Source organism: Phytophthora sojae (assembly GCF_000149755.1).
Source record: "Phytophthora sojae unplaced genomic scaffold PHYSOscaffold_7, whole genome shotgun sequence".
Lineage (NCBI taxonomy): Eukaryota > Oomycota > Peronosporomycetes > Peronosporales > Peronosporaceae > Phytophthora > Phytophthora sojae.
Window position 1 is genome coordinate 365,748 of NW_009258121.1, and position 27,505 is coordinate 393,252.

The 27,505-nt window shown below is 54.0% G+C and overlaps 7 protein-coding genes across 7 annotated transcripts; 6 read left to right on the plus strand and 1 right to left on the minus strand.

Moving 5' to 3' along the window:
• Positions 1-229: 229 nt before the first annotated feature.
• On the plus strand, positions 230-1,332 carry PHYSODRAFT_336105 (hypothetical protein; the record flags this gene model as incomplete). The annotated part of the gene is made up of 3 exons (XM_009533622.1): positions 230-667; positions 743-1,031; positions 1,082-1,332. The coding sequence occupies 3 exons, from the start codon at positions 230-232 to the stop codon at positions 1,330-1,332; spliced, it is 978 nt and encodes a 325-aa protein (XP_009531917.1).
• Positions 1,333-2,438: 1,106 nt separating this feature from the next.
• PHYSODRAFT_517861 (hypothetical protein) lies at positions 2,439-2,891 on the plus strand (the record flags this gene model as incomplete). The annotated part of the gene is made up of 3 exons (XM_009533623.1): positions 2,439-2,597; positions 2,652-2,770; positions 2,852-2,891. The coding sequence occupies 3 exons, from the start codon at positions 2,439-2,441 to the stop codon at positions 2,889-2,891; spliced, it is 318 nt and encodes a 105-aa protein (XP_009531918.1).
• A 4,711-nt stretch (positions 2,892-7,602) lies between these two features.
• On the plus strand, positions 7,603-9,135 carry PHYSODRAFT_516837 (hypothetical protein; the record flags this gene model as incomplete). Its single annotated transcript, XM_009533624.1, has 1 exon — positions 7,603-9,135. The coding sequence occupies one exon, from the start codon at positions 7,603-7,605 to the stop codon at positions 9,133-9,135; it is 1,533 nt and encodes a 510-aa protein (XP_009531919.1).
• PHYSODRAFT_517713 (hypothetical protein) lies at positions 9,103-12,093 on the minus strand (the record flags this gene model as incomplete). The annotated part of the gene is made up of 3 exons (XM_009533625.1): positions 9,103-9,999; positions 10,120-11,294; positions 11,343-12,093. 3 exons carry the CDS (start codon positions 12,091-12,093, stop codon positions 9,103-9,105), a joined length of 2,823 nt encoding a protein of 940 aa, XP_009531920.1.
• A 400-nt stretch (positions 12,094-12,493) lies between these two features.
• Positions 12,494-16,600, plus strand: PHYSODRAFT_336109 (hypothetical protein; the record flags this gene model as incomplete). The annotated part of the gene is made up of 5 exons (XM_009533626.1): positions 12,494-12,547; positions 12,615-12,967; positions 13,047-13,095; positions 13,795-14,477; positions 14,569-16,600. The coding sequence occupies 5 exons, from the start codon at positions 12,494-12,496 to the stop codon at positions 16,598-16,600; spliced, it is 3,171 nt and encodes a 1,056-aa protein (XP_009531921.1).
• A 504-nt stretch (positions 16,601-17,104) lies between these two features.
• Positions 17,105-19,339, plus strand: PHYSODRAFT_515231 (hypothetical protein; the record flags this gene model as incomplete). The annotated part of the gene is made up of 2 exons (XM_009533627.1): positions 17,105-18,573; positions 18,619-19,339. The coding sequence occupies 2 exons, from the start codon at positions 17,105-17,107 to the stop codon at positions 19,337-19,339; spliced, it is 2,190 nt and encodes a 729-aa protein (XP_009531922.1).
• Positions 19,340-19,610: 271 nt separating this feature from the next.
• Positions 19,611-27,271, plus strand: PHYSODRAFT_516964 (hypothetical protein; the record flags this gene model as incomplete). Its single annotated transcript, XM_009533628.1, has 7 exons — positions 19,611-20,366; positions 20,434-20,520; positions 20,591-20,702; positions 20,782-20,863; positions 20,939-21,347; positions 21,407-23,313; positions 23,488-27,271. Coding segments are annotated over 7 exons (7,137 nt in total), but the record flags the coding sequence as incomplete, so codon positions are not given.
• Positions 27,272-27,505: the final 234 nt, after the last annotated feature.

The following is a 27,505-nucleotide window of genomic DNA, read 5'->3' on the forward strand; positions in this document are numbered from 1 at the left end:
TCGCCTGAGGAATTAGTCCGACCTCGCTTCTCCTTCGCCTCGGCCTGGTTGTTGGAGGCTTGGATTGGTTCCTTGGGCCGATGGTTGTATCGCTAGCGGTTTCTACTGCTGCCGGAATGCACTCTCCTGCTTCCGCGCGTTCTGCCTCACCTCCAGCGACGGCCGATCATGATGTTGAGGCTCCGCCGTCTGCGTCGCCTCTGGCGACCGCAAATCTCGATGTCCGTCCATGCTTCCACCTGGCGCCGCCACGCCGGTCGCGCCGGCAGACTCTGAATGCGCCGCCGCGCTCGCGCAGATTGTCGATGTTGTGGCCGCTGCTGGTGAAGACAGCGATGCTGACTCCGGTCTTGACGAAGAGATGGTGCGTGTGTGGGAAGAATTAGAGCTCACCAGTCGCTCTCCCGGTCTTGGCTCTCCAGATTCGGGCTCGGCGCCCCCGGCGCCGCCGCCTGCGTCGCCAGCGCCGCGTGAGGTTGTTGCTTCGGCTGGTGGTTTTTCTCCATCTACGCGCCTCCAGGAGTTGATCTTCATGCTCGATGTGGAGGGGTTGTCTGTCGAGGAGGCGATAGCTGCTGAGCCTGCGCTTGGGGCGACATTTGAGGCCTCGCCTGAAGATGAATCCGGGCTTTTCGATGATAGTGACGACGATGAAGGCCTGCCTCAGGTTGACCGCTCGCGCTTGCGTCGCGGTGATGAGACTTCGACGTGACATCCGATGCGGCTTCCTCCGGCGCCCAAGAAGCACCCGTCGAACAACCGCAAGAACCACTACGACCCGAAGAAGCCTTGGGATTACAACACTGAGGTTGACATCGTCCGTGCCTTGGATGTCAGGGGCAAGGCTCCGCACCGTTGCTACGTGGTGGAATGGGAAGGCAATCCGCTACAGCTAAGCTGGGTCTGGATGGAGCAGCTCGACAAACCGTCGACGCGCTACATGATGAGGATGGTGGACGCTTGGAAGGAATCGGGAGACAGGCGCACCTTCTGTTATTGGTACTCGGAGCGTGATTCCACGTCGGAGGCTGGTACTTGTTTCATGGATGCTTTCCGCTCGGCCTTGTACTATCTCGGACAGCCGGATCTGGTCACAATGGAGATGTGGGATGCACGCGACCTGAAGCCATCCAGTACGGTGTGTCTCGCGACGACGTGACGGAGTTCTTCAAGGTTCTGCAGCGCAAGAGTGTGCCACTGAACTACGACGTCCTTCTCCGAAACGCTCTTCCAGAGTCAAGTGCCAACATCACGACGCTCCAAGATGTTTGCCGCAAACAAGCACCCGGTGTTTACGTCATCAGCGCTGGCCGCAATGATGTCGGGCACTGATTTGTCATGGTTAACCGTGGTCCGGAGAAGCAACTTCTGGCTCTTGACAATTTCAATGCCCGCAAGAACCCGCCGGTAGACGTTCTTCCTCTGAGTTACCAGCAGTGGATTCAGCACGTGAAATGGATGGTGCAAGTGGAGCTGCAACCAGGATACAAGTGTCGCCACGGCAAGCCAAGTCGAAGACACAGAAAAAGCGGGAGAAGCGCATGAAACAGCAGGTTCTGCAACAAGAGGGAATGTAATACGGGATTACATGTAGGCCTTTGAGCCCCCCTTCAGCGGATCCTGCTTCACCGTTTTCGACGCTTTTTTCGCCTTGCAGATTCAAATTCCGCGATGAGATCTGGGACTTGCGACAAGTTCTCCACTGGTTCCCAGGTTTGTTTCTCCTCGCCCACCCACTCCACAAGATATTGGATCCGCTGTTTTCGCGTTCGCTTTCCACGTAATGCCTTGACGATCTGGCCAATGCTGCCGTCCGCTAAGATTACGTCGCTTGGCCTCGACAAGCGAGTCGGCTCCTTGTACGGCTTCAATGACGCAGTGTTGAAGACGGGATGCAGCTTGTTGCCAGCCTGGATGTTGAGCTCGTACGCGTGGTTATGAATCTTCCGCACCACGGTGTACGGTCCAATCCACTTGGGTCCGCACTTGGTGGAGTTGGGCAAGCCGGAGTGCTTCGGGTCCAGATTCTTCGTGCTCAAGTAGATCCTGTCACCAACTTCGAAGATCTGCTTAACACTGTTTCGGTCGTAGACGTCGCGCATCCGTTCTTGGGCCTGAGCTAACGCTTCGCGACAGCGTAAAAGAATCGCCGCCTGTCGCTCGTGAAACTCTGCTCCGGGTCGACTCTTGGGAACACTCTCAAGTTGCTCGGATGCAAGTTGAAGTGGATTCAGCGGAATGTAGCCCAGCTCGTTTATTTTACGAACGGCGCAAGCTTCGTGCTGGAGTTGACAGTCGAGTTGACAGCGAACTCAGCGTTGGCGAGATGGACGTCCCAGTCATCTTGTAGTGGACCGACGAAGCACCGAAGATACTCTTCCCAGGTTCGGTTCATGCGCTCCGTTTGTCCGTCACCTTGAGCGCGATGTGCAACGGTCATGTTTAGCTTCGTCCCGATGGACTTGAAGACATGCTGCCAGAAGGTGGACATGAACTTCCTGTCGCGGTCGGAGACGATATTCGTCGGCATGCCGTGTAACTTCCAGATGTTGTCGATGAAGAGTCGAGCAACACCTTCGGCGTTCACCTTCTTGGTGGTTGGCACGAAATAACACCGCTTGGTCAACCGATCGACGACGACCCAAATAGAGTCGACGTCCCGCTCCGTTCGCGGCAGATCAGTGATGAAGTCCATGGAGATGGATCTCCAACGTTCGTCTGGAATGCTGAGTGGCTCGAGCAACCCAGGAGGTTTCGTCAACCGCGGCTTGTTCCTCCGACAAGGCTCGCAGTCGGCGATAAACTTCTGGATGGACTTCAACATCTTTGACCAGTACCAATGGCGCGCCAGTGTCAAGTACGTACGTTCCGCACCGGGATGGCCTCCGTAGTTGGTGTCGTGGCACTCGCTGATAATTGTCTGTCGCAACTTCACATCGTTGGGCACGACAATCCGTGGAGCGTCATCTGCAGGTGTTTGATACCACAGTAACCCGTTCGCTTCGGAATAGCAGCGGTATTTCTTGTGCTGCTGGTGTTCGCGCTTTGGTTTTGAGTCGGATTTGCGTCGCTTGATTGCTGTCAAGATTGCTTGGACATCACGATCTTTCTTGTACGCTTTCTTGATGCGCGTAATCAGCTCCGAGTCACACGTTACTTCGCTGATCGCGAGACGGAAGGATGTGTCGTCGAAGCTGGTCACCCGTAAGTCGTGGAAGAACTTTGTCTCCGGCTGTAAGTCTGACCTTCGACTCAACGCGTCTGCGATGCCGTTCTTCGCCCCGGGAAGGTACGAGAACGTCGGCTGGTATTCCGCAAGGATGTCGTACCAGCGAGCGAGCCGACGGTTGGCCATCTTCTGGGTGAACAGCCCTTCAAGACTTTTGTGATCTGTCTCGACGATGGGTGGTTTGTCCAGGCAGTAGATCCGAAACGCTGCCAGCGCATGAACGATCGCTAGTAGCTCCTGCTGCTGAGTCGGATAGTTGAGCTCCGCCGACTTCATCTTTCGGCTTGTGTACGCTATCGGGCGCTCAACTCCGTCCACCACTTGAAAAAGGACTCCACCGACAGCAAACTTGCTTGCGTCGGTACGCAGATGCATGGGGCTGCTGAAATATGGCAAGTGCAATACTAGCGGGTTGCACAGGCGCCGCTTCAACTCCTTGAAGTTCTTCAGCTGCTCGTCGCTGAGATGAATCTTGGCGTTCCGCTTGTTCTTCTTCTTCAAGAGCGCAAACATGGAGGCTGTCAGAGATGCGTACTCTGGACAGAATCGCTGGACGTAACCTGTCAAGCCAAGGAAGCTGCGAAGCTCTTCTTGCGTCCGTGGTACAGGCCAGTCCTTGATGGTCTGTACCTTGTCTGGATCCATCCGAACTCCATTTCGCCCTACAAAATCTCCGAGACACGGGATCTCGTCGGAGCAGAAGACACACTTGGACAGCTTGACGTACAACTTGTTATCACGCAAGATGTCAAGTGTTTTCCGCGGAGCGCCCAGATGGTCCTCGATCTTCGTTGACTTGGTGAAAACATAGATGTCATCGTAGAACGACTTCGTGTTCTTCAAGTCTCGAAAGAGCTTCGATGTCAATCTGTGCATCGTTGCTGGCGCGTTGCAAACTCCCATTGGAAGAACGAGATACTCCCAGAGACCGTTCGGCGCTTGGAATGCGGTAAACTTGATGTCTTCTTCCCGCATGTGCACTTGGTAGTACGCGGACACCAGGTCCATCGTGGAGAACCAGTACGCACCAGACATGGCGTCAAGGATGTCTTCCTTCCTCGTCATCGGGATACTTTGACGCACAGTGTTCGAATTCAAGTACCGGTAGTCGTGAACAATTCTCCAGCCAACTGGTTTCCGGACACAGAATGTTGGGGCTGCGTGGGGACTGATGCTTGGTCGAATGAGCTTCTTCTTCACCATGTCTTCGACCCAGCGCAAGATTTCACGCTGCTGCTCCGGCGACTGTCGCCACTGCTGCCGGTACATCGCCATATTTGGATCCTTCACATCGATCCGGTGTTCGATGTCACGCTTCTCTGGTAAACCTTCGGGTAGCTCTGGACGAAACACGTTGTCCTTATACTCCATGAGAAGATTGAAAGCTGGATTCTCTCGGAAGGTGTCCCAGTCTGTCTCCAGATAGCGTTGTGCTTTCGCACTCCCAACGTTGTCGGGCTGATCTCGGCGTTGCAGTGAACGTGCAACTTGCTTGATCGTCTCGTTCGACAGCACCAACATGAAGTCGGGCTCGTCGCTCGTGTTGGTCTTGATTCTCAGGAACTTCTGCAACTTCTTGCGCGTGATGTATTTGGTCTGTACACCACTCTCGTCGACAACTCCCATCGTGAACATCTTCTCCACGGCGTTGTCTCCACCCCTGGTACTGCTGCTTCCATCAGCCTCGACTACAGTACTCTCGCGCTCAGACGTCGCAACGTCGTCGTCTCCAGCTGAACTCTTGCCAGTTTGCGCGTCATCATGTCGTTCGCGGACAACACTTGGGGATTTCTTCTGCACTGCGTCACCAACAGCTTCAACCGTGAGCTTCACATCCGTTTCCAGCGCGGCACCTCGACAGGAATCGGGTCTTTTCGCCGACAGGCCTTTCGCCTCGACAGATCTCCGAAGCCCGGAGGTAATCACCGGTCCGCCTTCCTCGATCGGCTCACAGGTCTTCCCTGTTCGCTTCCAGTGCAGAGTCCTCGTTCTCGTTCCTTCGATTCGTCGACCTCTCCAGTCAATCTGGGGTTGCATGTCTTCGAAGAATGGTATTCCAAGAATGCAATCGAATTCGTCTGGAATCGGGTAGACGACTGCCACACACTTGTAGGCGTCGTCCAGCCTCGAGACCAGAATCTCTATCGGCAGAACTTCAAGCTCCGCCTCGACAATTTGGTTGTCTCCCAGCTTGACACGAATGTTCTTGTCGCTGAACTTGGTTGTCTGAAGCTGGTGCTCCTCGACCCAACGCTTGGATACGTAGATCGTGGTGGCTCCACAGTCCAACAACATGCATCGTGTCGCGAGACACTTGTCACCAACACTGATTTCACCCGTTACGGAGAACAGTGGACGTGACTTGTAGACCAGAGGGTTTTCGCACAGAACGTTCAAGCTGATATTCTCAATCTTTAGTGTTCCGGTTACGCTCTCGCCCACGCCAGGACCCTCATTCACTGACGTGGTTGCCCGTTTCCCTGCTTCTCTTGCTCCTTCTTCCAGACGAAGCAGTCGGCCTTGATGTGGCCAGGCCTCTTGCAGTGATAGCAGGTGCGGCCTTCAGGGCGCTTGGAGTCAGACCTCGGCTTGAACCGCCCCTTGCCACGGAAGAGCTTCCCTTTGAATGGCTAGTCTTGCTTGGGAGCTTGGTCAGCGGAGATCTTCCTCTTGTCTTGGCGGGACTGGCGGTCGCGCACGTCGTCCACAAAGTGCGTAACTTCGTACTTGATCGCCAGGTCCATAGCCGCGCTCAGCGTCTCTGGGTTCTTGATCTTGACGTAGCTACGGGTACGAGGCTTGAGACCGTTTGCGTAGCTTAGCACCTGGTCAAGTACACTCATGCCCTCAACTCGGAAGATAAGAGCAGAGTACTCGCTGTTGTAGGTCTCGATGTCCGCCGTTTGCTTGAGTCGCTGCAGCTTCTCTCGCAAGACGGCCTTGTAGTTCGAATCTTCGAAGTGTTGGAACACATGCTCACGGAAAATCCCCCACGTGTGCTCCTCACTTCTCGTCGTCGATGACCAGTGCAGGAACCATCCTGAGGCCGGCTTTTCCATCGCCGACCCGGCGATTCCCTGCAGATGCGCGCTCGCGTCTTCGATTTGGATTCCGTTGATGCGACAGGCGTTCTCGATCTGGAACAGCCATTCGCGAACGTCTTCCCCCCGCTTGCCGGTGAACTTGGGCAGATTGGTGGGCACTCGTGTGCGCTCTGCCATCGCTTGATTCAGCCGGTCGATCTCGGCTCGTAGCTGGGCGTTCGTCGGCATGGGCTTCTTGTAGTCAGGTTGCTGGGACCAACAAGTGCTACCAGTTTAACAGGAAGAAGTGCTGTCTTGGGGGAGGGCGTGCGGAACTAAGAGTGCCGCCCCCGCACTGCGGGGCCCGCAGTTCAGGCGGATGGAAGCTTCGCGAAGCCTCCACAGCCGCCCTACATCTGCATATATATATTAACTTGGTTTCACTATACCTACGGTGAGTCGTACCTACACTGACCTCCTATTGGCTTACCTTTCTACCAATCAGATACAGATCTACTGTTTGGTAATGCCTATAACAGGTCATGAAACGATTTGGTCACGTGACTTACACTAGTGCTAGGTATGAGAAACCACTCGAGCACACTTTCCATCGAGGAAGGATCACTTTAGGGAAAGCCACACCCTCCATGAGATCTAGTAGCTGTCCTGAAGCTCCTAGAACTGGGTTGGGCCAAATTGGGGGCTTCTACACTGAAAACGGACGAAAAAGCGATGTTTTGTGACGTGACCAAATCGCGTGACCAAATCGCTTCATGACCTGTAATAGATTGTCCCCTGCTGTTTGGAATCCGTCCCTACAGCCTTTTAGATACGTCGCTCCTGGTGTTTGCCCATGCCGACCACACTCATCATTCGGGAGGCACGTAGAAAAGGCCGATTCAATATTTTGCCTAGGCCCGAATTTCAAATCCAGCTCTTTTGAGCATATCGAGCTGGATCACATTTTGGGTGTTTCAGATTGCAAACGAGCTGGATATCCGGCTGTATTTAGCCTAAAACAACTGGATTGGGTGCAAGTCGAACACGGTTCTACTATGCCACATCACTCGTACACACTATTCATTCGCACATGAACCACCAGCACCTCGGCTGGGCTGCATGTCCCTCCGCTTGAACGTCAGTAGCGTTTCCTCGGCATCCATATATTTTTCTAGTTCTCAGCCTCTCGGAGGGCTCCGGAATCGCCTAACAAAAGTCACAACGACTCTCCATTTTCTCGGAAATCGGTACTTCTTCACTGACAAAAAGTCACGATTGATGGACATGGCAACAATCGACAAGATGAACGTGTAGAGCTCAACTTCTATTGCCACGCTTACTCTAAACAACATGCCATTGAATAGGCGTCGAATTGGGCAAGCCCTGGTCTCACTCTTGGTGCTCTACTGTGTGTCTTTGGTGATAATATGGGTTAAGTGGGCAGAGATGGAGGATCCAGGCATTTCACTAAATGAGGATGACTTCCACGGGTTTGACGATGGCCTCGATGGGGAAGACGAGAGCAGTGACTACCCTCGCCAAGCGTGGAGGAAGGAGGAGTTCAGGTGTCTTGGCTGGGTGGCGACGGATGACGACGGTGATGAACTGGGGTTGAGGAGGGGATGCTGGCAGCGTATTCAAGCTGGTGATGCCGGGTACTGTGAGGTGCAAAATACTACCTCAGGCGAAGTTTTCCACGTGATGCACACGACCAGCCTCTCGTTGAAGGACGACGCTCGGTTCACGTGCGAGCTGGCGAAGGAATTCTCTTCTTTTCAGTTCCATGCTTCCGCATATCGCCACGATCCCCCCATGGCGATCGTCCAACCCAACACACAAGGGATTGTCATGGCTGTGTACGACAGCGTGCTACCCAGTGCGTTCGCGAGTATTCGTCGTCTACGGGACACTGGATGTAAGCTTCCAGTCGAGCTCTGGTTCCGATACGATGAACTCTCACCAGAAAATCCGGTGCTAGCGCTGCTCATTGAAAACTTCGGGCCCGTCCACTTGCGGCGGATATTCGATGAGCGCATCTACGGCTTCAACGTGAAGGTGCATGCGTTGTACTACTCGCAGTTCACGAGCGTTCTGCTACTGGACGCCGACAACTTCGCTGTGAAAGACCCAACGCCGCTGTTCACGTCGTCCGCGATGAAAACGTTCAGCGCCGTGTTTTGGCCCGACTTCTGGAGTCCCGGAAACTCGATCTTCAATCTTCACGCGCAGAGTTTGGTGTGGGAGTTGTTGGGTCTTGACTACGTGGAAATGCTAGAGCAGGAGAGCGGCCAGGTGCTAGTTAACCGCGCCATGAGCAGGCCCATGCTTGAGCAACTGCTCTACTACGCGACGCATCGACCCAATCTGTTCACGAAGCTGAAACTTGTATGGGGCGACAAGGATCTGTTCCGCTTGGCTTGGCTGCAAACAAAGCAAAAATTCTTCTACAACGACCGCCGCATGCCAGGAACGCTTGGTATCGTCAACCAGGACCGTCAGCGATACTGCGGAGTGACGATGGTGCAGTACGATCTGGATGGAGACAGTATGCTCTTCTGGCACCGCAACACGATCAAACTAAGCGGTCGCGGCGATGACAGACAGGTCTGGTATGCCTTACAAGAGCTCGACCCCCTTGACGACGGCTATCCGACCCCCAAAATCCAGTCATACAACGGCGAAAGGATCTTCAATGAAACCTCATGCTTCGGCGTCAAGCGCCTCGGGATAAACACACGTGTTCAGATGAAGCGCGTCGATGAACTTGGTGCTGAATTAGCCTTTTTGGAAAGCAAGCTGATTCAATATGCACGCCAGGCATATCAACTACTTGATGATGAGGCCTCAGCGCTAGAGTTTCTTAATGGCCTCGAATTCGCTTGATCGGTGATCAATTACTTGTCGGATGCTTTCAGGGAACTCCAGGTCGAAAAATGGCTCCACGGTTAGAAATGCCGCTTGTTTTAGCCGAGAGCTGTACTGGAGAAAATTTGCAGCCGCTTGCTCCCGACTACTGCAATACGAAGAAGAGTCGCTGCCGCACCGTTGAGCTTGAAGGGCGATGTGGTTGTAGACTAAGGATTGCACGTAGCTAACTTCCTTTAATCTCCGCAAGTTTTGCACCGACGAGAACATTTTTGCGCTTGTGTTGAGCATTTCAATGGCCTTCGCTGCCGCAGAAGCTGGTTCCTTCGCTCCCTCCTTGGAACGCTTGATGCTTGCTACCATCGTCTTAGCCAGCACGAGCAAACACTCTCCACGCAGTTGAACGCTTCCATGTTCCATCACCAGAGGCATTTGGTCGTCGATGAGTGCGTGTGCATCCTGCAGCTTCCCCATTGCAATATAAATCTCAGCCATGACAACGTGAGCCTCTGCCAGTAGCAGATCAAAATGGTGCCCCCTACAAATGTCGATGCATTTCATCAGAGCATTCAGGGGTGCAAATGGCGCATGGGGTGCAGATGCTTGAAAACGCGTTCGGCTTGCTGCAATCAGCACTTGGGCGTGCAGGTACGCAAACCCATGCTCATTACACGTAACTTCTGCGTTCTCAAGCAACTCAAGGCTTCGCGGATAGTTACCCATAGCCGCCAATAGGTCTGCCTTCAGCATAAGCGCCGCCAGATACGCAGAAAAATCTTTTCCTTCTGGGGAGAGCGCAAGTATCGCGTCTAAATGAACTTCCGCGCGCGAAAATTCCCCGCGATGAAGCACCCACGAAAAGAAGAGGTGATGGAGCGTCCTCTGGTACGCCATATCGTTAAGCAAGTAGCGCCGACCGAAAGCCTGATGTCCACCCACAGCAACGTCAGCAAGGAAGTTGAGTGCTAGCGCATAAGCGTTTTCTTCGGACTGCATCTGCACGAGTTTGGATATTGCCATTTGGCTCACGGTCAGTGCAACTTCACCGGTGCTAGCAGAGTCTTCGTAACACAGGAGATGCATGCGACTAAATATTTGTTCCAGAGAGCGGTGACCGAAGAGGCTCCAGCCAGCGGCTGATGAGATCGTAACTTTCCCACTTAATTTCCAGACGGTGTCGAGAATCGCCTCCGTAGACTTTATCCAATCCATTCCGCTTCCGCCAGACCGGTCAGGTGCGTCACCCCCTGAGCCTGCGGCCGCTTGAGCCTGTAAAACAATCATCGTGCGCGTACCATTGTTGGACAAACTAGCTGCTGGGGTCGCTATTAATGCGACAGATTGCATCGCTTCATGAAGACGCGACCAAATGTGCAGCGGGCGAGGTGCAGGTGTCTGCGCAGCAAACATGTGCGGGACAAACTGAGTTGCTGACCCCACAGACTCAGGATGGTCGGTGCGTCCACGCGTCAAGTCACTCTCCACCTCCGTCAGTGTTGCCAACACTTGCAGCGCAGGAAGGCGCAACTCCTGAGCGCGGTTCAAACAGCTACTGACTAGCTGCAATACCGCATCTTTGGGCTTACCGATCTTCTGGTTGATACGAATCAGCCATGCCAGTGCAAATGCCACGCAGATGTGGTCACCGTGATGTTGAGCTACTCGAATTGCCTCCTGGATACTTTCTTGGGCAGCATTGTAGTGATCAAATATAATCTGCAGTCCCGCCAAGTTCAGCGCGGCATACTGGATACCGCTTCCTCGGAAATGCAAGTTAGCACCTGCCGAACCCGACGACGTGGACCCAACACCATCGCTAGCTCCATTGACGCTCGAGCGAGATTCTTGGTGAGGCGACAGCACGTCGTGGTACTGGTGCAAAGTGTCGAGGGCCCCTTGATAATCACGTTCATGAAGATATGATAAATACTTCACGTAAAGCACGTTCGGGTTCGAACAGTCCATCTTCTTGCGAAGTACTTGGAGCTCATCTTCAGTACTTTGATCTCCATCGGTCCGTTGCGAAGCTTGGTGTTGGTTCCTTGGCCTCCCTTCCATCTCGTGAGCCATGTCGTTCAGTATATAACTCAACTGGTCATTCGACCACACTGCAGGGTCGTCCACTTCTCGAACAGCTTCTGCAGTCATCAACTTCTCGGCCAAAATCTGCGGATCCACTATTGTCGGTGCAGGAGTCATCAAATTATCTGCCGACGGCACGGTACGTGACGGCGTTGCACTGCCCGAGTGGATCGGCGACAGCAGCAGGTCGTCATCCTCCATCTTGCTTTCGTTCCACATGTGTTGCGACGCTGGCGATGCGATCAGGTCGAGGTTGGTATCCTTCTGCTCCATTGCTTTGTCAGCCTTCTTTTCTTTCTCCATGTCTTCTCGGAACTGCTCCAGATACTGCTGTACGTCGTCGAACAGTCTCGAAAGGCCGTCGAACAGCAGGCGGTTGACCGCCAGCAGGAAGCTGCGCACGAAGACGCCCAGCAGACTCGTGCGGACGAGCGTGGAGCTGGTGGAGTCCACGTCCGCGTCCTCTCCGTCCTCCCTCGAGCTGGCGAGCGGCGCCACGCACTCGGAGATCTGCTCCACCGTGTTCATCACGGCGTCGGGGCTTTCGATCTTGCTCAGGATGCTCACGAGCTGCCACGAGAGCTGCTCGAAGTCCTTCGCACTGTCTAAACTAATCTCCAAGCGTCGCAATAAACTCTTGAGGGTCGTGAAGCCCGCGCTCTGATTGGCGGAAATTGGGTGCTGGATCTCGCGCCGCAGGAAGCGCGCCAAGGCGTTCAGCGTCGTCCTGCTGACCGTCGGCGCGGCGGGCGGCGCGTGCGGCGCGTCCACGAGCGAAGCCACCGAGTCCTCGCCGGCGCCGCCCCGGCTCGCGTCCTGCTGCTGCTGCCGCACATACTCGGAGACGAGGAGACAAACACTCAGCACGTACGCGTTGGCCTTCCACTTGCACATTTTGTGCGGAAAATATCTAATGTCACTAAATGATGATAATCATGTCACTATATCGAGAGTTGAAGTGCATCAATAGTTGGTACAGTGTACCACTAAAAGCAATATTTGATGGAGCAAGCGCCTCCGACGACGCTGCTGGCGGTGACGCTGCTCCAAGCCGCAGCTCGGCGGCATCGACTACGTGGTTAATACTGTCTCGGCGTTTGCGGACTCTTCGGTGGAGCTGCCGCTTGCAAAGGCGTGCGCGTTTGGGTCGCTGAGGCTGCTGGACCGCATCTGGAAAAGTGCCGTCGACCACGAGCCCGCTGGCAACTCGTACTGGTCCGTCAGGAGGCTGTTGCGCTATGAATCGCTGTATAAAGACTTACAGTTCTCGCTGTCTCTGGTGGCAGCGATCAAGATGAGCAGTCTCGAGCTCGTTCAGTGGCTTTTCGAGCGCTTTCCTGACTGCGGGGTGAAGCGGAGCGTGGTATACGAGGTTTCGGCGGCGGGGGCGTTGGATATTCTGCGATACTTCCGAGAGCACGGGCGTACAATCCCCGCTGCAGTGGAAGAGCGACATGGAGAATGGGACGAGACTAGGGGCTGCTGGGGAGGACGTCGCCGGGTTCACTGGGGAGGGGTCGATGCAGCTCGCGCAGCTTCAGCAGGACACAGAAGTCTTCAAGTGGATGTATCGAGAGACAGCTGACGCGCTTAGAGACGACTATGCTGCGGTAAGTGCTGCTGTTGCCGCTGGAGATGTGGCGCTGGCGCAGTGGCTTGTAGATACTGCTGATGTGGAACCCAATCACCCCGCCGAACCTCAAGGTGCTGCTGCGGGTGGGCATGTCGATCCTCTGCAGTGGCTGCACGATCGGGGCAAGTATTTGCAGTACAGTACTGGCGTTTTAGTATTAGCAGCTCAAGAAGGACGCTTGAACGTCGTACGTTGGATTCTCGATCACGATCAGGATGATGCTGAGCTGGGAGGTTCGAGTGAGTGCGAAACCTCGGACGACAGTGGGAAGAAAATGCGACTGACGTGTTTGGGTGGGGAAGCAAATCTAGCTACCGGATAGCTACGGTATCCACGGAGCTTGTATTAATGGGCACCTGGACATTGCCAAGTATCTGTATGCGCGAATCAATCGACCAATATATAGCAAGGATGAACTCAAGGAGGCTGAACGATTGAAGAAAACTGTCAACGTCGTTTCGAGGGGGCTTGGAAGAAAACATAACGTCGCAAGCGTGTCAGGAAAAACGATGCTGCAAGCCGCGGAAAAGGGGTTTCTTGATGTCGTGCGGTGGCTCTACACGAAATTTAACGCGAATCCGACCGTAAACCTCTTCTCGGATTCCGATCCGCACGGCAGTGACGAAGACGGGGGACAATACGTCGGCGTGGTCGGTGCAGCAGCAGGTGCCGGGCATTTAGGGGTCGTGAAATATCTGTTGCAAGCAGGGCGAGAAAGCGTTGAAGAACCCCCCTCCGCTTCAAAGCGACAGCGCACAAGCAGGTCTCCACAGCGTTATCTGCGCTATCGGTCACTACTTGACAGCCCGACGAAGCCAACATGCGCAACAAATGCAATGGATTGTGCGGCATTTGGTGACCACTTTGATGTTGTTCGTTGGCTTCATGCCAATCGTACAGAAGGCTGCACCTAGAGCGCAATGGATCTGGCTGCAGGAAGGGGACTGTTGGAAATGGTACAGTGGCTGCACGAGAACCGGCCGGAAGGATGCACCACGGACGCGATAGATGGGGCAGCAAGTTGGGGCCACCTCGACGTCGTGAAGTGGTTGCATGAGCACACAAACGAAGGTTGCACGGCTGAGGCAATGAATGGCGCAGCGGAAGGTGGCCACCTCGAGGTTGTGAACTGGCTGCATGAAAACCGAACCGAAGGCTGTACAAGCGCCGCAATGGACAATGCGGCACGAGGTGGCTATTTGAACATTGTAAAGTGGTTGCATGCGAATCGTACCGAAGGGTGCACGAGCGCTGCCATGGATGGCGCAGCTGGTTGCGGGGCGATGGACGTTGTGAAGTGGCTGCGCCACAACAGCAAGGAGGGGTGCACCACTTCTGCTATGAGCAAAGCTGCGCAAAGCGGCTACCGACGGGTCTTACGGTGGCTGTATGAGAACCGAATGGAGGCCCGAGATGTAGTTGATGCGACAGAGAACGCAAGCTGGGCTGGCCAGTTCGAGGCTGTGCTAATGCTTGAGCTGATTTCCAACCCAGATCTCGCCATCTTGGTGCTGGATGATCACGACTCGGCCGTCTGGACCAACGAGCACTATAGCGACGTCCTGCTTGTCCTTCTCCCACGAGGAGAAGACGATGACGATGGCAGCGACGACAATAGAGGGAGTCTTCCTGCCGATGCGTTAAAGTGCAACATTTATTAATAATAACTTGGTTTTTGTATCGAGCAAGTTGAAGTGTATCCCAACGGTACATCGTACCACTACAGCAACCGCCAGTCAGCACAGTCTATTGGACATGGCATCACCATCGGCTCCGACGCCGCCGCTGCTGGCCGTGGCGCTGCTCTTCCGCTCCAAGCCGCAGTTCGCCGGCATCGACCACGTCATCCACGCCGTCTCCACCTTCGCAGACTCGTCCGTGGAGCTGCCGCTCGCCTCCGCCAGTCGGTTCGGGTCCGTGGCGCTGCTCGAGCGCGTCTGGAACAGCTCCGTCGACCTGGAGCCTGGCGGCAGGTCCCTCTGGTCGGTGCGGAGACTGCTGAGGGACTATCCGTTGTACAACAAGTGGCAGTTCACATTGTCTCTGGTGGGGGCGATCAAGGCGAACAGTGTGGAGGTGGTTCGGTGGCTGTTCGAACGATACCCGGACTACGGCGTGCGGCGGAAGGTGGTGTACGAGGCGGCGTCAGCGGGTGCGCTGGAGATCCTTCGGTTCTTTCGAGATAACGGCACCATTGTGAACTTTGCGGACGAAGAGGATCTACCAGGGCAGGAATGGGATCAGGAGACGGAGAACTGGGAACGAGGCCGCTGGGTCTATTGGGGCAACGAGGACGCCGAACGAGCGGCCGCTGCGGGCCATGTGGACGTCGTTCGGTATATATACGAGACGGCGGAGAATGAGGATAGAAGTGACTATGGTTCCATGGAAGGAGCTGTTGCAGCGGGAGACTTGGAGTTGCTGCGGTGGCTCCAGGACCACCTCGGTATGGAACCGGAAGGCTACACTGTGCCGATCCGTGCAGCGGCCGGTGGACATCTCGAGGCTTTGCAGTATCTTAAGGAACGAGGCTATTGTAGGAGGGAAGAAGCTGGGGTGCTCGTGAAAGCGGCGGAGGCGGGTCACCTCCACGTGGTGCGCTGGATTATCGAAGAGGACTGGAACGATGAAGCCATGCTCACGGACGGAGGGAGCGACGATGAAGACTGGTACAGCAACCGCATGTTTCATGCGCCGAAAGTGCGCCGGACATATCATACCTCGTTAGGCGGAGAGGCGAGTCTTGCTATCCATGCCGCCGCTATTAACGGGCATCTGGAGGTTGCGAAGTACCTGTACGCTCGCACGGACAAGCCGCTGAATCCTAGAGACGAAGATATCGAGAATCGAAGACTTGCCGACAGGAAAGCTACCCTTGAAAGACCACTCGGACAGAGAAACAATGCCCACAAGGTGTCGGGTGAAACGATGTACCTTGCAGCGCAGAGAGGGTATTTCGACGTCGTGCAGTGGCTCTACACGGAATTCAACGCCGATCCGACAATAAACCTCTTCTGGACAAGCGGACACCATATGGAGCAGCTCTTCGACAGCACAGTCGACGCAGCAGCGGCGAGCGGTCGTGTGGAAATCGTGCAGTACCTCCTCCAAGCTGACTCAGCTACTCAGGACTCAGCGAATGCCGAGCAGAAGCCGAAGAGGAGATGCCTGCACAGGTTCCGCGACTTTGCTAGGGACATATTGGAACAAGGAAATTATAAATTGGAGCTCGAACCGACAAGGCCAAGCTGCACCACAGACGTCATGGACCTTGCTGCCCGAAACGGACACTTGGAAATGGTGAAGTGGCTGCACTATAACCGGTCAGAAGGATGTACCACCAAAGCGATGGACGAGGCAGCAAGGGGTGGCCACCTCGAGGTTGTGAAGTGGCTGCATGAACACAGAACTGAAGGATGTACAGTCGGTGCAATGGATTCCGCAGCAGGTGGAGGTCACCTGGAAGTTGTGAAGTGGCTGCACGAAAATTGTACTGAAGGGTGCTCGAGAGACGCCATGACGTTAGCAGCTGAAAGCGGTCACCTGCGAGTACTCCGATGGTTGCACGAGAATCGTACGGGGGGCTTCACAACGGGGGCCACGGTTAGCCCTGCCGCGGTAGGAAACTTCGAGCCCGCGTTGATTTTGCACGGCATAGCACAAAATGGTCTTGCCAGTAGAGTTGACAGAATGGAGGAGGACGCATCCAAGGCCTGGGTAGCTGAACAGTACCACGAGGTTGTGCGTGTTGCACTCAAAGAAGACTGAACTGTGCGGTTGACGATGCCTACACATAAAGATGTTACCATAAATCTTGCTTCCACTGTTTCGATCGTTTCACTTCGGATTATTCGCTGTTTGCTGGGTGTAATTGGGTTGTTGACGCTGCTGGAAGAGCACTATCAACCTTGAGCTAGGTGGTTGGACCGTGAGGATAGCGCTCTAAGCGCAGCCGTTCTATCTAATATGGGTAATTCCCGTAAGTACACGTTACGTTGTCTTCGCTGGCGCCATGGCCTAAGGTGTGTTCTTTGACAAGTACGGTGTAGTGATAGCTTTTTGAACGCTTCCCTGGATGTGGAGCGGAGCGGGGATATATGAGGCATCGGGCACTCGTAACCCTTGATACTTTTCCGCTGGCAGTAGAATTCTACAACTTCACCTGGGGCTCCAAACTACTGTACCTCGCTTTTTGTATTCAGCAAGTTGAAGTGTATCCCAACGGTACATCGTACCACTACAGCAACCGCCAGTCAGCACAGTCTATTGGACATGGCATCACCATCGGCTCCGACGCCGCCGCTGCTGGCCGTGGCGCTGCTCTTCCGCTCCAAGCCGCAGTTCGCCGGCATCGACCACGTCATCCACGCCGTCTCCACCTTCGCAGACTCGTCCGTGGAGCTGCCGCTCGCCTCCGCCAGTCGGTTCGGGTCCGTGGCGCTGCTCGAGCGCGTCTGGAACAGCTCCGTCGACCTGGAGCCTGGCGGCAGGTCCCTCTGGTCGGTGCGGAGACTGCTGAGGGACTATCCGTTGTACAACAAGTGGCAGTTCACATTGTCTCTGGTGGGGGCGATCAAGGCGAACAGTGTGGAGGTGGTTCGGTGGCTGTTCGAACGATACCCGGACTACGGCGTGCGGCGGAAGGTGGTGTACGAGGCGGCGTCAGCGGGTGCGCTGGAGATCCTTCGGTTCTTCCGGGAGAACGGCACTACCGTCCATTATATGGAGGAAGAGCACGAAGAAAATGGGGAATGGGACGAGGAGAAAATGGGCTGGGAGCGAGGCCGCTGGGTCCTGTGGGGAGGGGTGGACGCGGCGGAAGCTGCCATTGCAAAGCACCCAGACGTTGTCAGGTGGATCTACGAAACGCACAATCACGAGGACAGGAATGACTACACGGCAATAGATGCGGCTTTAATCGTGGGGGACATGGAGCTGGCGAACTGGGTGATGGATCGAACTGGGATGCGCCCTGAAGGGCACGAATCCCTTTTTGGCGCTGCCGCTAATGGATACGTGGAGCCGCTGCAATGGTTTCAAGATCATGGTGAGTATTTTCAATGGGATACCGGGACGCTGATCAAAGCCGCAGAGGCAGGACAATTGAACGTCGTGCGCTGGATCATTGAACGCGACTGGAACGATAAGGAGCTGGGGGACGAAAGCGGCTCGGATGAGTACGATATTGAGTACCGTTTTCACGACAGAGGGCGCCGGACGTTCCATTCGTGCCTCGGAGGGGAAGCGAGCTTAGCCATCCATGCAGCTTGTGTTAATGGACACCTGGATGTTGCTAAGTATCTTCATGCTCGAATCGACAAGCCACTCAACCGTCTCGATGAGTACAAAGAGAAAGACAGACTGGAAAGGAGAATCCAGGCGCTAGCATCGCGGCTGGGAGACGAGCACAACGCTGCACTAGTCGCGGGCGAAACGATGCTTCGTGCTGCGGAAAAGGGGTTCCTGGACGTTGTACAGTGGCTGTATACCGAGTACCATGCCGACCCGCGACTCAATCTCTTCTGGGTGGAAGGTGCCGCTGATGATGAATACGGATACAGTGAGGACGACTATGAGGACCCTCATCGTAGCGTGGTTGATGCAGCAGCAGCCAATGGTCATTTAGATATTGTGCAGTATCTTCTTCAGGTGAAAAATGAAGCCTTCAAGGAGTCGGAGGACGCGCATGCTTCCAAGCGACGACGTACTGGAAGCTTTACGAGTAGCAAGGCCGATGACCTGTCAAATGTCCTGGTTTCCTCGCCAAACACACCAGATAAACTGAGTGAAGCGGGGTGTACGAGAGCGGCCATGAATGATGCAGCTGCTAATGGACATCTGAATGTCGTTCGGTGGCTCCACGACAACCGCACAGAGGGATGCACGACCGCAGCGATGGATCTGGCGGCTGCCAATGGGCACTTGGAGGTGGTGCAGTGGTTGCATGATAACCGTAGCGAGGGCTGCACCACCGATGCTATTGACGATGCTGCAAGGGGAGGTCACCTGGACGTGATCAAGTGGCTTCACGCACACAGGCGCGAAGGCTGCACTGCAATTGCAATGGACAACGCGGCTGCGGCTGACTTCCTCGAAATCGTGGAATGGCTGCACGAAAACCGTAGCGAAGGCTGCACACCTGCAGCGATGGACGGGGCCGCCGCGTACGGCAAGCTGGACATCGTCAAGTGGCTGCACCGGAATCGGTCCGAGGGGTGCTCGGAGCGAGCAATGGACAGCGCCGCCCACGGTGGCCATCTGCGCGTGCTGCGCTGGCTGTTCGAGAACCGGTCGGAGGGCTTCACGACTCAGGCGCTGGACAACGCAACGCGCTTCGGCCAGTTCGAGACCGTGTTGATCCTGCACAACCTCGCCCAGCAAGGACTCGCCAGCGGAGTGGACATCGTGGACGCCGCCGCATCCAAACTCTGGATCGCACAGAGATACAACGATATCATCACTCCACTAACCGCAGTAGACAAAATGGAGCTCACGCGGGCGAATTGAAGCGGCTCAGATGAAAATATAGTTGAAGTTGCCTTGCACTTCCACCACAAAATGGTACACCGTACCACTTGAAGTCTGCGCTGCGATTGGTGGAAACGGGCTCCAGCCTGCCATTCGCGCATTATCCTCCTGGTGAGCCAAGAGTGAGTGCGCACTCCCTCGCCCCACGCCTCCCCGCGCCCCGCAGACGATGAACGAGCAGCCCTGAGGCCCCTGCAGACGACCGACCGACCGACCGACCGAAGCAGAGACACACAAAGGACCCAGAGCCATGCGCCACGACGCAGCCGCAGTAGCCGCCGCTGACGCCCACGACGCCGCCGCCGCCGCCTTCAACCCGCTGGTGGCGCTGCAGTCGCTGCTGGCGGCCGACGTGGCCAGCGCCAAGCAGCGCATGCGGGCGGCGCAGCAGCTGCAGAGCTACTTCGCGCGGCTGAGCCACACGCCCGGCCTGCTGCTCTCGTACGAGCCGTACCTGCCGCTGCTGACGGAGACGCTGGGCGCGCCCCAGGCCGCCAAGGGCGCGAGCGCGCAGGAGCTGCAGACCGCCGTGCTGGCCTTGCTGCTGGCGCTGTCGGGCCACAACCCGGCGGGCTTCAGCGACTGGATGGCCAGGAACACGCAGCTGGGCAACGAGCCGTGGCTCGTGCAGTGGAGCTACGCGCTGCTGCTGCAGACGGAGAAAACGGTGCCAAGACGAGAGGAGGGAGACAATGATGGAGAGCTGGACAAGTTGGATGAGACCTCGCCGCAGTTCAAGGAGTTCGACAGAGCCTTTGCTAGGGTCTTGCACATGTGGAGGACGCTGCTGGACCATACAGCTGACGTGGCTCTTGTGGACCAGCTCGTCAAGTACTTGCAGGTGCTGCTGGTGCAGCAGCAGGAACAGGGAGGAGACAAGTGGAGGACGATGATGCTCAAGAAGCTGCAGACGCACTTTGTGGATATCGCCGACGTGTTGATTGGATGGATGATGAGCACGGGACCGCACGGATCGCTGCGGTATGTCGAGGAGCTTGGTTTTTTTGTTTTTTCGCGACAAGCGCTGAAAGCTGATGGATTATTGTTCTTGCTTCGGCGTGAGTTACAGGGAGGAGATCCTCACGCTCTTGCATCATTTTGGCCGCTTGTGGGCCGACAACAGCGTGTTTAGTCTTCAGCTGCTGAGTTCGTTCGCGGATGTAAGTTTTTGACGCTGGATAGTGGCCGAAAAGCAGTTTGATTAAATGCTTTGGTGTTGTAATCGGACAGGAAATTGTCAATTTGTGCGATTCGTGGGATGATCACCAAGAGGGCGATGACGATCGCCTCAGTACCCTGTTAACTTGTTTTATGATGGTAGCTCAGTGCGTTCCAGATTTGGGTAAGATGAAATGTCCGCGCATCTTGAATTGTATAAGATCACATACTAATAGCGGATTATGTGCTGGTGATCTTTGCAGCTTTACCCACGGAAGAAAGCGCCAATAGCTCATTCGTAAGAGTGCTCCACAGTGTAGCATCTTGTCCGAAGCCGGAGTATTCGTACGTTGCCCATTGTTCGCTTCTTTGCGTGTATACTGCAGTTTTGTCTGATACTTCGTTGAAATGTACACACAGCCTTTTCTGCCTCGCGCATTGCTCCGAGTATATGGTAACGATGTCTAGCTCTAGGCATAGCAACTTCCCTCCCCTTTCGGTGGCAGCTGTGAGTTTTTTACTGTACCATTGTGCTGTTCAAGCTCAAATGCATGACAGTGAGGTGGACAAACTCGCAACGGTTATGAAAAATGCCTGCACACTAGCAAGTGCGAATTTTTCCCGGGTAGAACGCACTCCACCTGTTCAGGCTGCCGCTGTAAGAATACTTGAAGGTGATTTACCAACCCGAATCGTGAAAAAGGGTGGACAGCCAAAGCGCGTGAAAGTTATGGAATGCCTGTTCCAAGTACGATGCGCTAAAGGCCTCACGCGAATCGCGCAGCTGTGTCTACATTTGCTGCGACTGGGAGGAGTTGGCGCTTTAAAGGTGAGTCTGCAACCGACTTCCATTTTTCTGCAAATATTCACAGTACCTTGTTTCCGTAGACCCTCGGGACTCGAGCATTTCAGCGTCTAAACAGCCGGCATAAAGGGAAGAGAAATAGCTATTTCGTGTTTGCGGCTACATGCTTCATCGTAGCTTCTCGGAACAGCGAGATGCTGTTCGCATCTCGTGACGATGTGACCCACGCGGTTGGAGTTCTCGAATTGGTTACAGCAAAACTGGAAAAGCAGAGCCACCGACATCGTCAGCACCGACTGACGCCCCGGCAATTGTGCCTCGTGCTCAAGATGGCGTCTACATTCGTAAGCGCCGTATCCCGCTTCTTTGTTGGTCGTCATGATGTAGCGGAGGCTGTGAAAGGCGTAGCTCATCGGCTTATGGAATGCGCAGTTCACATGCTGCCAAGTGAGGCGGTGCTTGTTCGAGATCATCGACTCACCACTGAAGTACTGAAGGTGATTGATACCGTGCTATCGCAAACGGATTCTGCTGTCGTTTCCCCCCACAAAGTTTACGCATACGTTTTGGAGAAGGTGAACAAGGTTGCTCGCTGCTCTAACGTGAAAGTTCAAGAGGGTTGCTTTGAAGTCTTGAAAACGCTCAGTTCTCGGGCCGAGGCAAGTGTATTTGTAGGTGATGTTTTTAAGACGCTGCTGGACTTCGTGTTGGATTTCGACGGCGCAGTACAAAGCGGGTTGGTATTGGAGGTACTGAGTGGCATTGCTCGCCCGGCACTCCTGTATCAACAAAAAGAGAGCGTTCCCTGCGTCGTATCACAGCCCTTGCATTCATCTTTCGTCGGAGCAGATTTTGAAAATCTTATGAGCCTTTTCGAGTCTCGTGAACGCGATGGAAGTGAGTGGAATGGAGCCTGCCGACAAATTATGGACCGAATTGAACCAGACACGGTGGCCATCAGTAAATCCGACGTGCTTCTGGGTGCAGTTCGGCAAGCAGCCGCATGGTGCGTTCAGAATCGATTACGCACACACTTTGGAGGACCAGCTCAAACCTTTTCAAGCATCGAACAACTGGTGCAGGAGTACTCGAATGGGGGTCAAAGCTTAGCCGAGACGGCGGAGCCGCACCAGTTGACAAAGTGGTTGATGCTGGAATTTATTACCGCCTTGGAGATGAGCATCACTCGTGCTATTTACGCTACTGAAATCGATCAAAGCAATCCAGACGCTGAAGAGTACAAGGCAGTGCTTTTCTTTCGTACGAACAAGGTGGTGTGTGACGATTGGCTTAACCGTATTCGGCCGTATCTCGTGGAGTTGTCCAGGAACGGAACGTCCTACGAGCAGTGCCGGTATCACAGCCACGCAATGGTGACAACCTGCTACAATAAGCTCAGCAGAACAATGGCGTCATTTGCAACACACGGGTTTTCAGACAAAGGATACAACGAGCTGAAACAAGCGGAAAAGGACATGGATGTTGCACTCTTCTTCCTGTGTCGTTGTCATTGCGATGCAAAAGATGTCGACACTATCATTGGTTTTCAAAAGTGGGGTGAATCGGTTTCCGCCGCCCTTACAAGTTGGTACCAGCTAAACAAGGAGAAGTTGGGTATCACTGAAGAACTATGCGATTTCTCATTTTTCCGATGGCTGAATGCAGTGCGATATGAGGCTGAAATGCGCTATGAAGATGCTGCTGCAGAATACGAGGCCTTGCTCCTGCCAGTGCTATCTGCTCGAAGCGAACCACTCTCTTTGGGCGGCATTAGTGCCGCGGGGATCTTTGAGTCCCCAACGACGTACCTTCGGATGTCATCTCAAGCACTTCTGGGGTGCTTCAAACAATGCGCGAAGTGCTATGCGTCTCTGCGCGAATGGTCTAAGCTGCGGATATTTGTCAGTCAGTTCGTAGAACTTGCTCAGTCGCTGGTGAATCATGACCGCCCCATTGAGGATATTCAGGCGATATTTGATTGCAGTGATATGTGGAGCGATGAGATCGGAACGATTCAGCGTTTGGAGGCTCAAGTGAATGCGTCCACAAAAGGAACAGATTTGGTTGGTGATCCAGCTAAACGGGCATCGCTGGCGCTCCGGGTTTGGAATGTGCTTGGTGACCCAGATGCCAAACCAACACATTCTGCAGTGCATCTTGGTAGCGTGGCTGATCGATTTCAAAACGATTTAATTCCGTTGGCTTTGCAGCCCTCGCCGTGGAATGGGTACGCGGGCGACAAAATTGGCAAGAAAGCGGAGGAAACGTTGCTTCGGATACTCGGGGTCTCTACGAGGTCTCAATTTCCACTTGCGCCATTTCACAAAACATGTGAAATGCAGCTCAACCTGAATCCTGAGTTGTATGACTCTGTTGTTTGGAGTCAACCATTCTGTTCTGCTGGTAATGCTGGAGGTGCTGACACGGAGAGTTTGTACCTGACGACTGTGGCCCGGCTGGCACGGAAGCAACACAACTTTGGGTTCGCTCGAAGCATTTTAAGAGACGCTGCAGCTCTCAGCGGGGTGGGCCGTACCGCATCTATGGCTGTTAGTTACGAGAAAGCGAAATTACTGGAAACAGTGGGTATGGAGGATGAGGCGCGTCGTCTCTTAGAAAACCAGTGCGAAACGAACCTGGCGGCAATCGTTGCGAAGCCTGGAATCTTTGAACAGGAACATCCGGCCCTTCGCGCTTTGCTGCATCTCTCCACAACATTTGCGAAAGCAGATAGTGCAGAGCTTTTGTCACCGACTACATCACGCTTTCTTGACGACACGGTTACAAGCTTTCGTAATGAGAAGCTGGCTAACCTGAGCGATATCAACCTTCTATCTGATAGCCCAGATACAGCGGCTCACAGATGTCTCGAAGCGGCAATTTCCATATCACCCAGATCGGCAAAGGCCTGGATCAGGTATAGTCATTGGTGTTACAATCGAGGAAAACGTGAAATTGCAGAGATTGCGGAGCAGAATGGATATATTCACCTAGCTCCGTCGGATGAATTGCAGATGAATTCTCTACTGGACGAGATAGGTGTCGTTGAACCAGACCGTGATTTCATTATTCGCGCGTTTTGCCATTTCCTGGATAACGGGGAGCTGGTTAGCCAGAAACCTGACGAATTTCACCAACTGTGCATTGATCGAGCACCCGCGACTCACGATAGTGATGCAGTTGATCGGCTAATCCAGCTTCAACAGGCATGTCATTCCAAGGTGCTCCAATATTTCACGTTGGCTGCTCGTGGCTACGGGAATTATTTCGCCGTAATGTTCGGCGATTCAGACTGTAAAGCCCCACGACAGGAAACAACCATGGTGGCGCTTCGCTTGCTTAGCCTTCTGACGACCTACGGATTAGAAAAAGATATCGTGTCCGCGCTTGAAGACGTCTTTGCCAACGGACCGGTAGCTCCATGGTCCTACGTTGTTCCTCAGCTGATCGCTCGAGCGCATCATCCGGTTGCGGCTGTTTCGTCACTGGTTTGCCTGATTTTGAAACGATTAGCTCGTCATTCGCCCCACGCGATTGTGTATCCGGCTGTGGTGGATTCCATGGAGCCTCAAGTTACATTTTCAGCGCTTCAGGAAGAGAAAGGAGCTGCCAGCAACAGTTTTGCTGCTGTTTTAAACGAGTTACAGCAAGTGTCCGCTGGGCAAGTAGAAGGCGTACGTTTACTCATTTCGGAGCTTCGGCGGATTTCGATTTTGTGGGATGAAGCCTGGATCAGTACGTTGATGAAGCTTTCAACAGATGTTGATCGACGAACAGCTACGCTGGAAAAAGAGGCCTCCCGCGTGGACAGAAATGCGTCATTGTCCACTAAAGAAAAAGGTGAGCTAGCTCAGCGAAAACTGGTGGCCATTATGAAGCCAATCTTGGTTTCTGTTGAACGACTTTGGAGTGAAACGTGCGGTAGAATTGCGGAGCAGCATGCTGTGTCACCGCATGAACGCAGATTCTTGAAGGAGTACGGAAGTTCAATCGAGAAGGCGATGGAAATCTTTCGAGATTGCTGCAGCTCGGAGTTGCGATCGGGTCCAGCATCAGGCATCTCGAGCCCGAAAGAGCTCTGGCAACCGTTTGCTGAAATATTGAAAGCGCTACTCAACTCGACTGGTCGTAGAGATCAATTGCCGCTTCACGAGATTTCACCCTCTTTGGCCTCGACCTCTCGTCAGCTTGCGCTAACAAACATGCCCGGCGCGTTGTCTGGCAAGGATGTGGGTCAAATGGAGCCCATAACCATTCATCGTGTTGACTCGTCTGTAACGATACTGCGAACGAAAACCAAGCCGAAATCTTTGGAATTAATTGGATCTGACGGGAAAATCTACAAGTACTTGCTGAAGGCTCGAGAAGATTTGCGTTTGGATGAGCGCATCATGCAGTTTTTAAGAGTTACGAACGAGTTTTTACGCGCTGACAACGCTGCTGCTTCTCGAGATTTATCAGCTCAAAGCTACAGCGTCATACCTCTATCTCGAAACGCTGGCTTAATCCAGATGGTCCCGGACGTGGTCCCACTTTTCCAAGTGTACACATCTCGAAACGAGCAACAAACAAGCCCCACTGGTCGAGTACCTCAAGATTCAGCAGCATCGGCATCTTTGGCACAGCAACAACCACCTCCGCCTACAGCACAATTTTATGCGAAGCTGAAGCAACATGGAATTTCGAATGTGGTGCCAAATCACCGTGCTCAGTGGCCGGTCCCTGTGCTAAAGCAGGTTTACCAGGAACTTGTTACTCAGCGTCCGCGTAATGTTCTGCAGCTGGAGATTCTTGCTCGAAGTGAAGACTTGCGTGAAAGCTGGGTGAAAAGCATGCGATTAAGCAAGTCGGTGGCGGTGATGTCCGTCTTAGGCTACATTGTTGGGCTCGGTGACCGGCACCTTGACAACATTTTGTTATGCGTTAAAAGTGGAGATATTGTTCACATCGACCACAACATTTGTTTCGACAAGGGGCGCAGGCTCAAGGTACCTGAAGTTGTTCCATTCCGTCTGACACCAATGCTGCAAGATGCTCTCGGATTCACCGGTGTTGAGGGAAGGTTCCGTGTAGCATTTGAGACGACTTTACGCGTTGTTCGCTCTGATGATGTTCGCGAAGCGTTGCTTACGCTGTTTGAGGCGTTTGTCTATAGTCCACTCGTCGACTGGATTGCCGACGATAAACGACAGGGTCGGTCGGGAGATTTGAAGGCGCGTTTGGAAGTGAACGTGAACCTTTCCCTGTTTTTATCGAGAGCTGAAGAGCGCCGCCAAGATACGGTTTCTTTCGGGCGCCAGTACGAGCAATTGGCTGACGTCTTCTCCCGTATTTTCAAAGGAGCGAAGGTGTCGTTTGTGAGACTGCTTGAGCAACGGGAGCAAATGCGTAGTCTGGAAGCTGAAGAACAGGAACTATTGAAGGCCGTCACGAGTAGTGAAACTGAGCTCATGGCATCCCAAGCTACACTGCAGGCTAAACTGGCTGAAGTACAACAGATTTCTACCCAAGCCGAGGAAGTCGTTGGGAAGCTTAGCGTGTTCGCAAAGGAGTGCTGGGGAAGACACCAACAAATCGAAGTTTGGCGGCAGAAAAGCGTTAATTTTGCCGAAACAGGCCCAGAGGCCCGATTGCACGCTGTAGTGATGGCAGCCGAGTCAGCCTCGTTTCAGAAAGTCCATGCTACAATTTGCAATGTTTTGGAACGGTCAAGATTTGCTGGCCAGCAGACAGAACTGCTAGCCGCGTTGGAATCGAGATCTCGATCTGTCGATACTGATGTAGTACGTCTGCGCGTCGAGATTGAAAGGCTTGCGGCTTGTTTGATCCCCTACCTATCCGCTTACAGCCACTGGCGCAAGGAATTGGATGCGTACCTGGACACAGAGCTGAAGGTAGCAGGAAAAGATGTGTACTTTACGTGGTGGAGTCGCTGTACGCAGTGTTTGCGTAGTTTGGAGACAGGGAGAGCTGAGGACAGCGTCGATACTACCGCGGGTTGCATGGCTCCTTCTGATGAAAACATCGCTGAATCAGCAATGACTTTAAAGAGGCTGAACGAATTACGTTCAGAAAACGGTTTGCATGATGACGACTCCGTCCTCACCAGCGAGTCAGAGAGCTCGTACTTCGCGAAGATTGACAAGTTGCTTCACGATATTTCGAGTTCTCTTTCTGTGCTC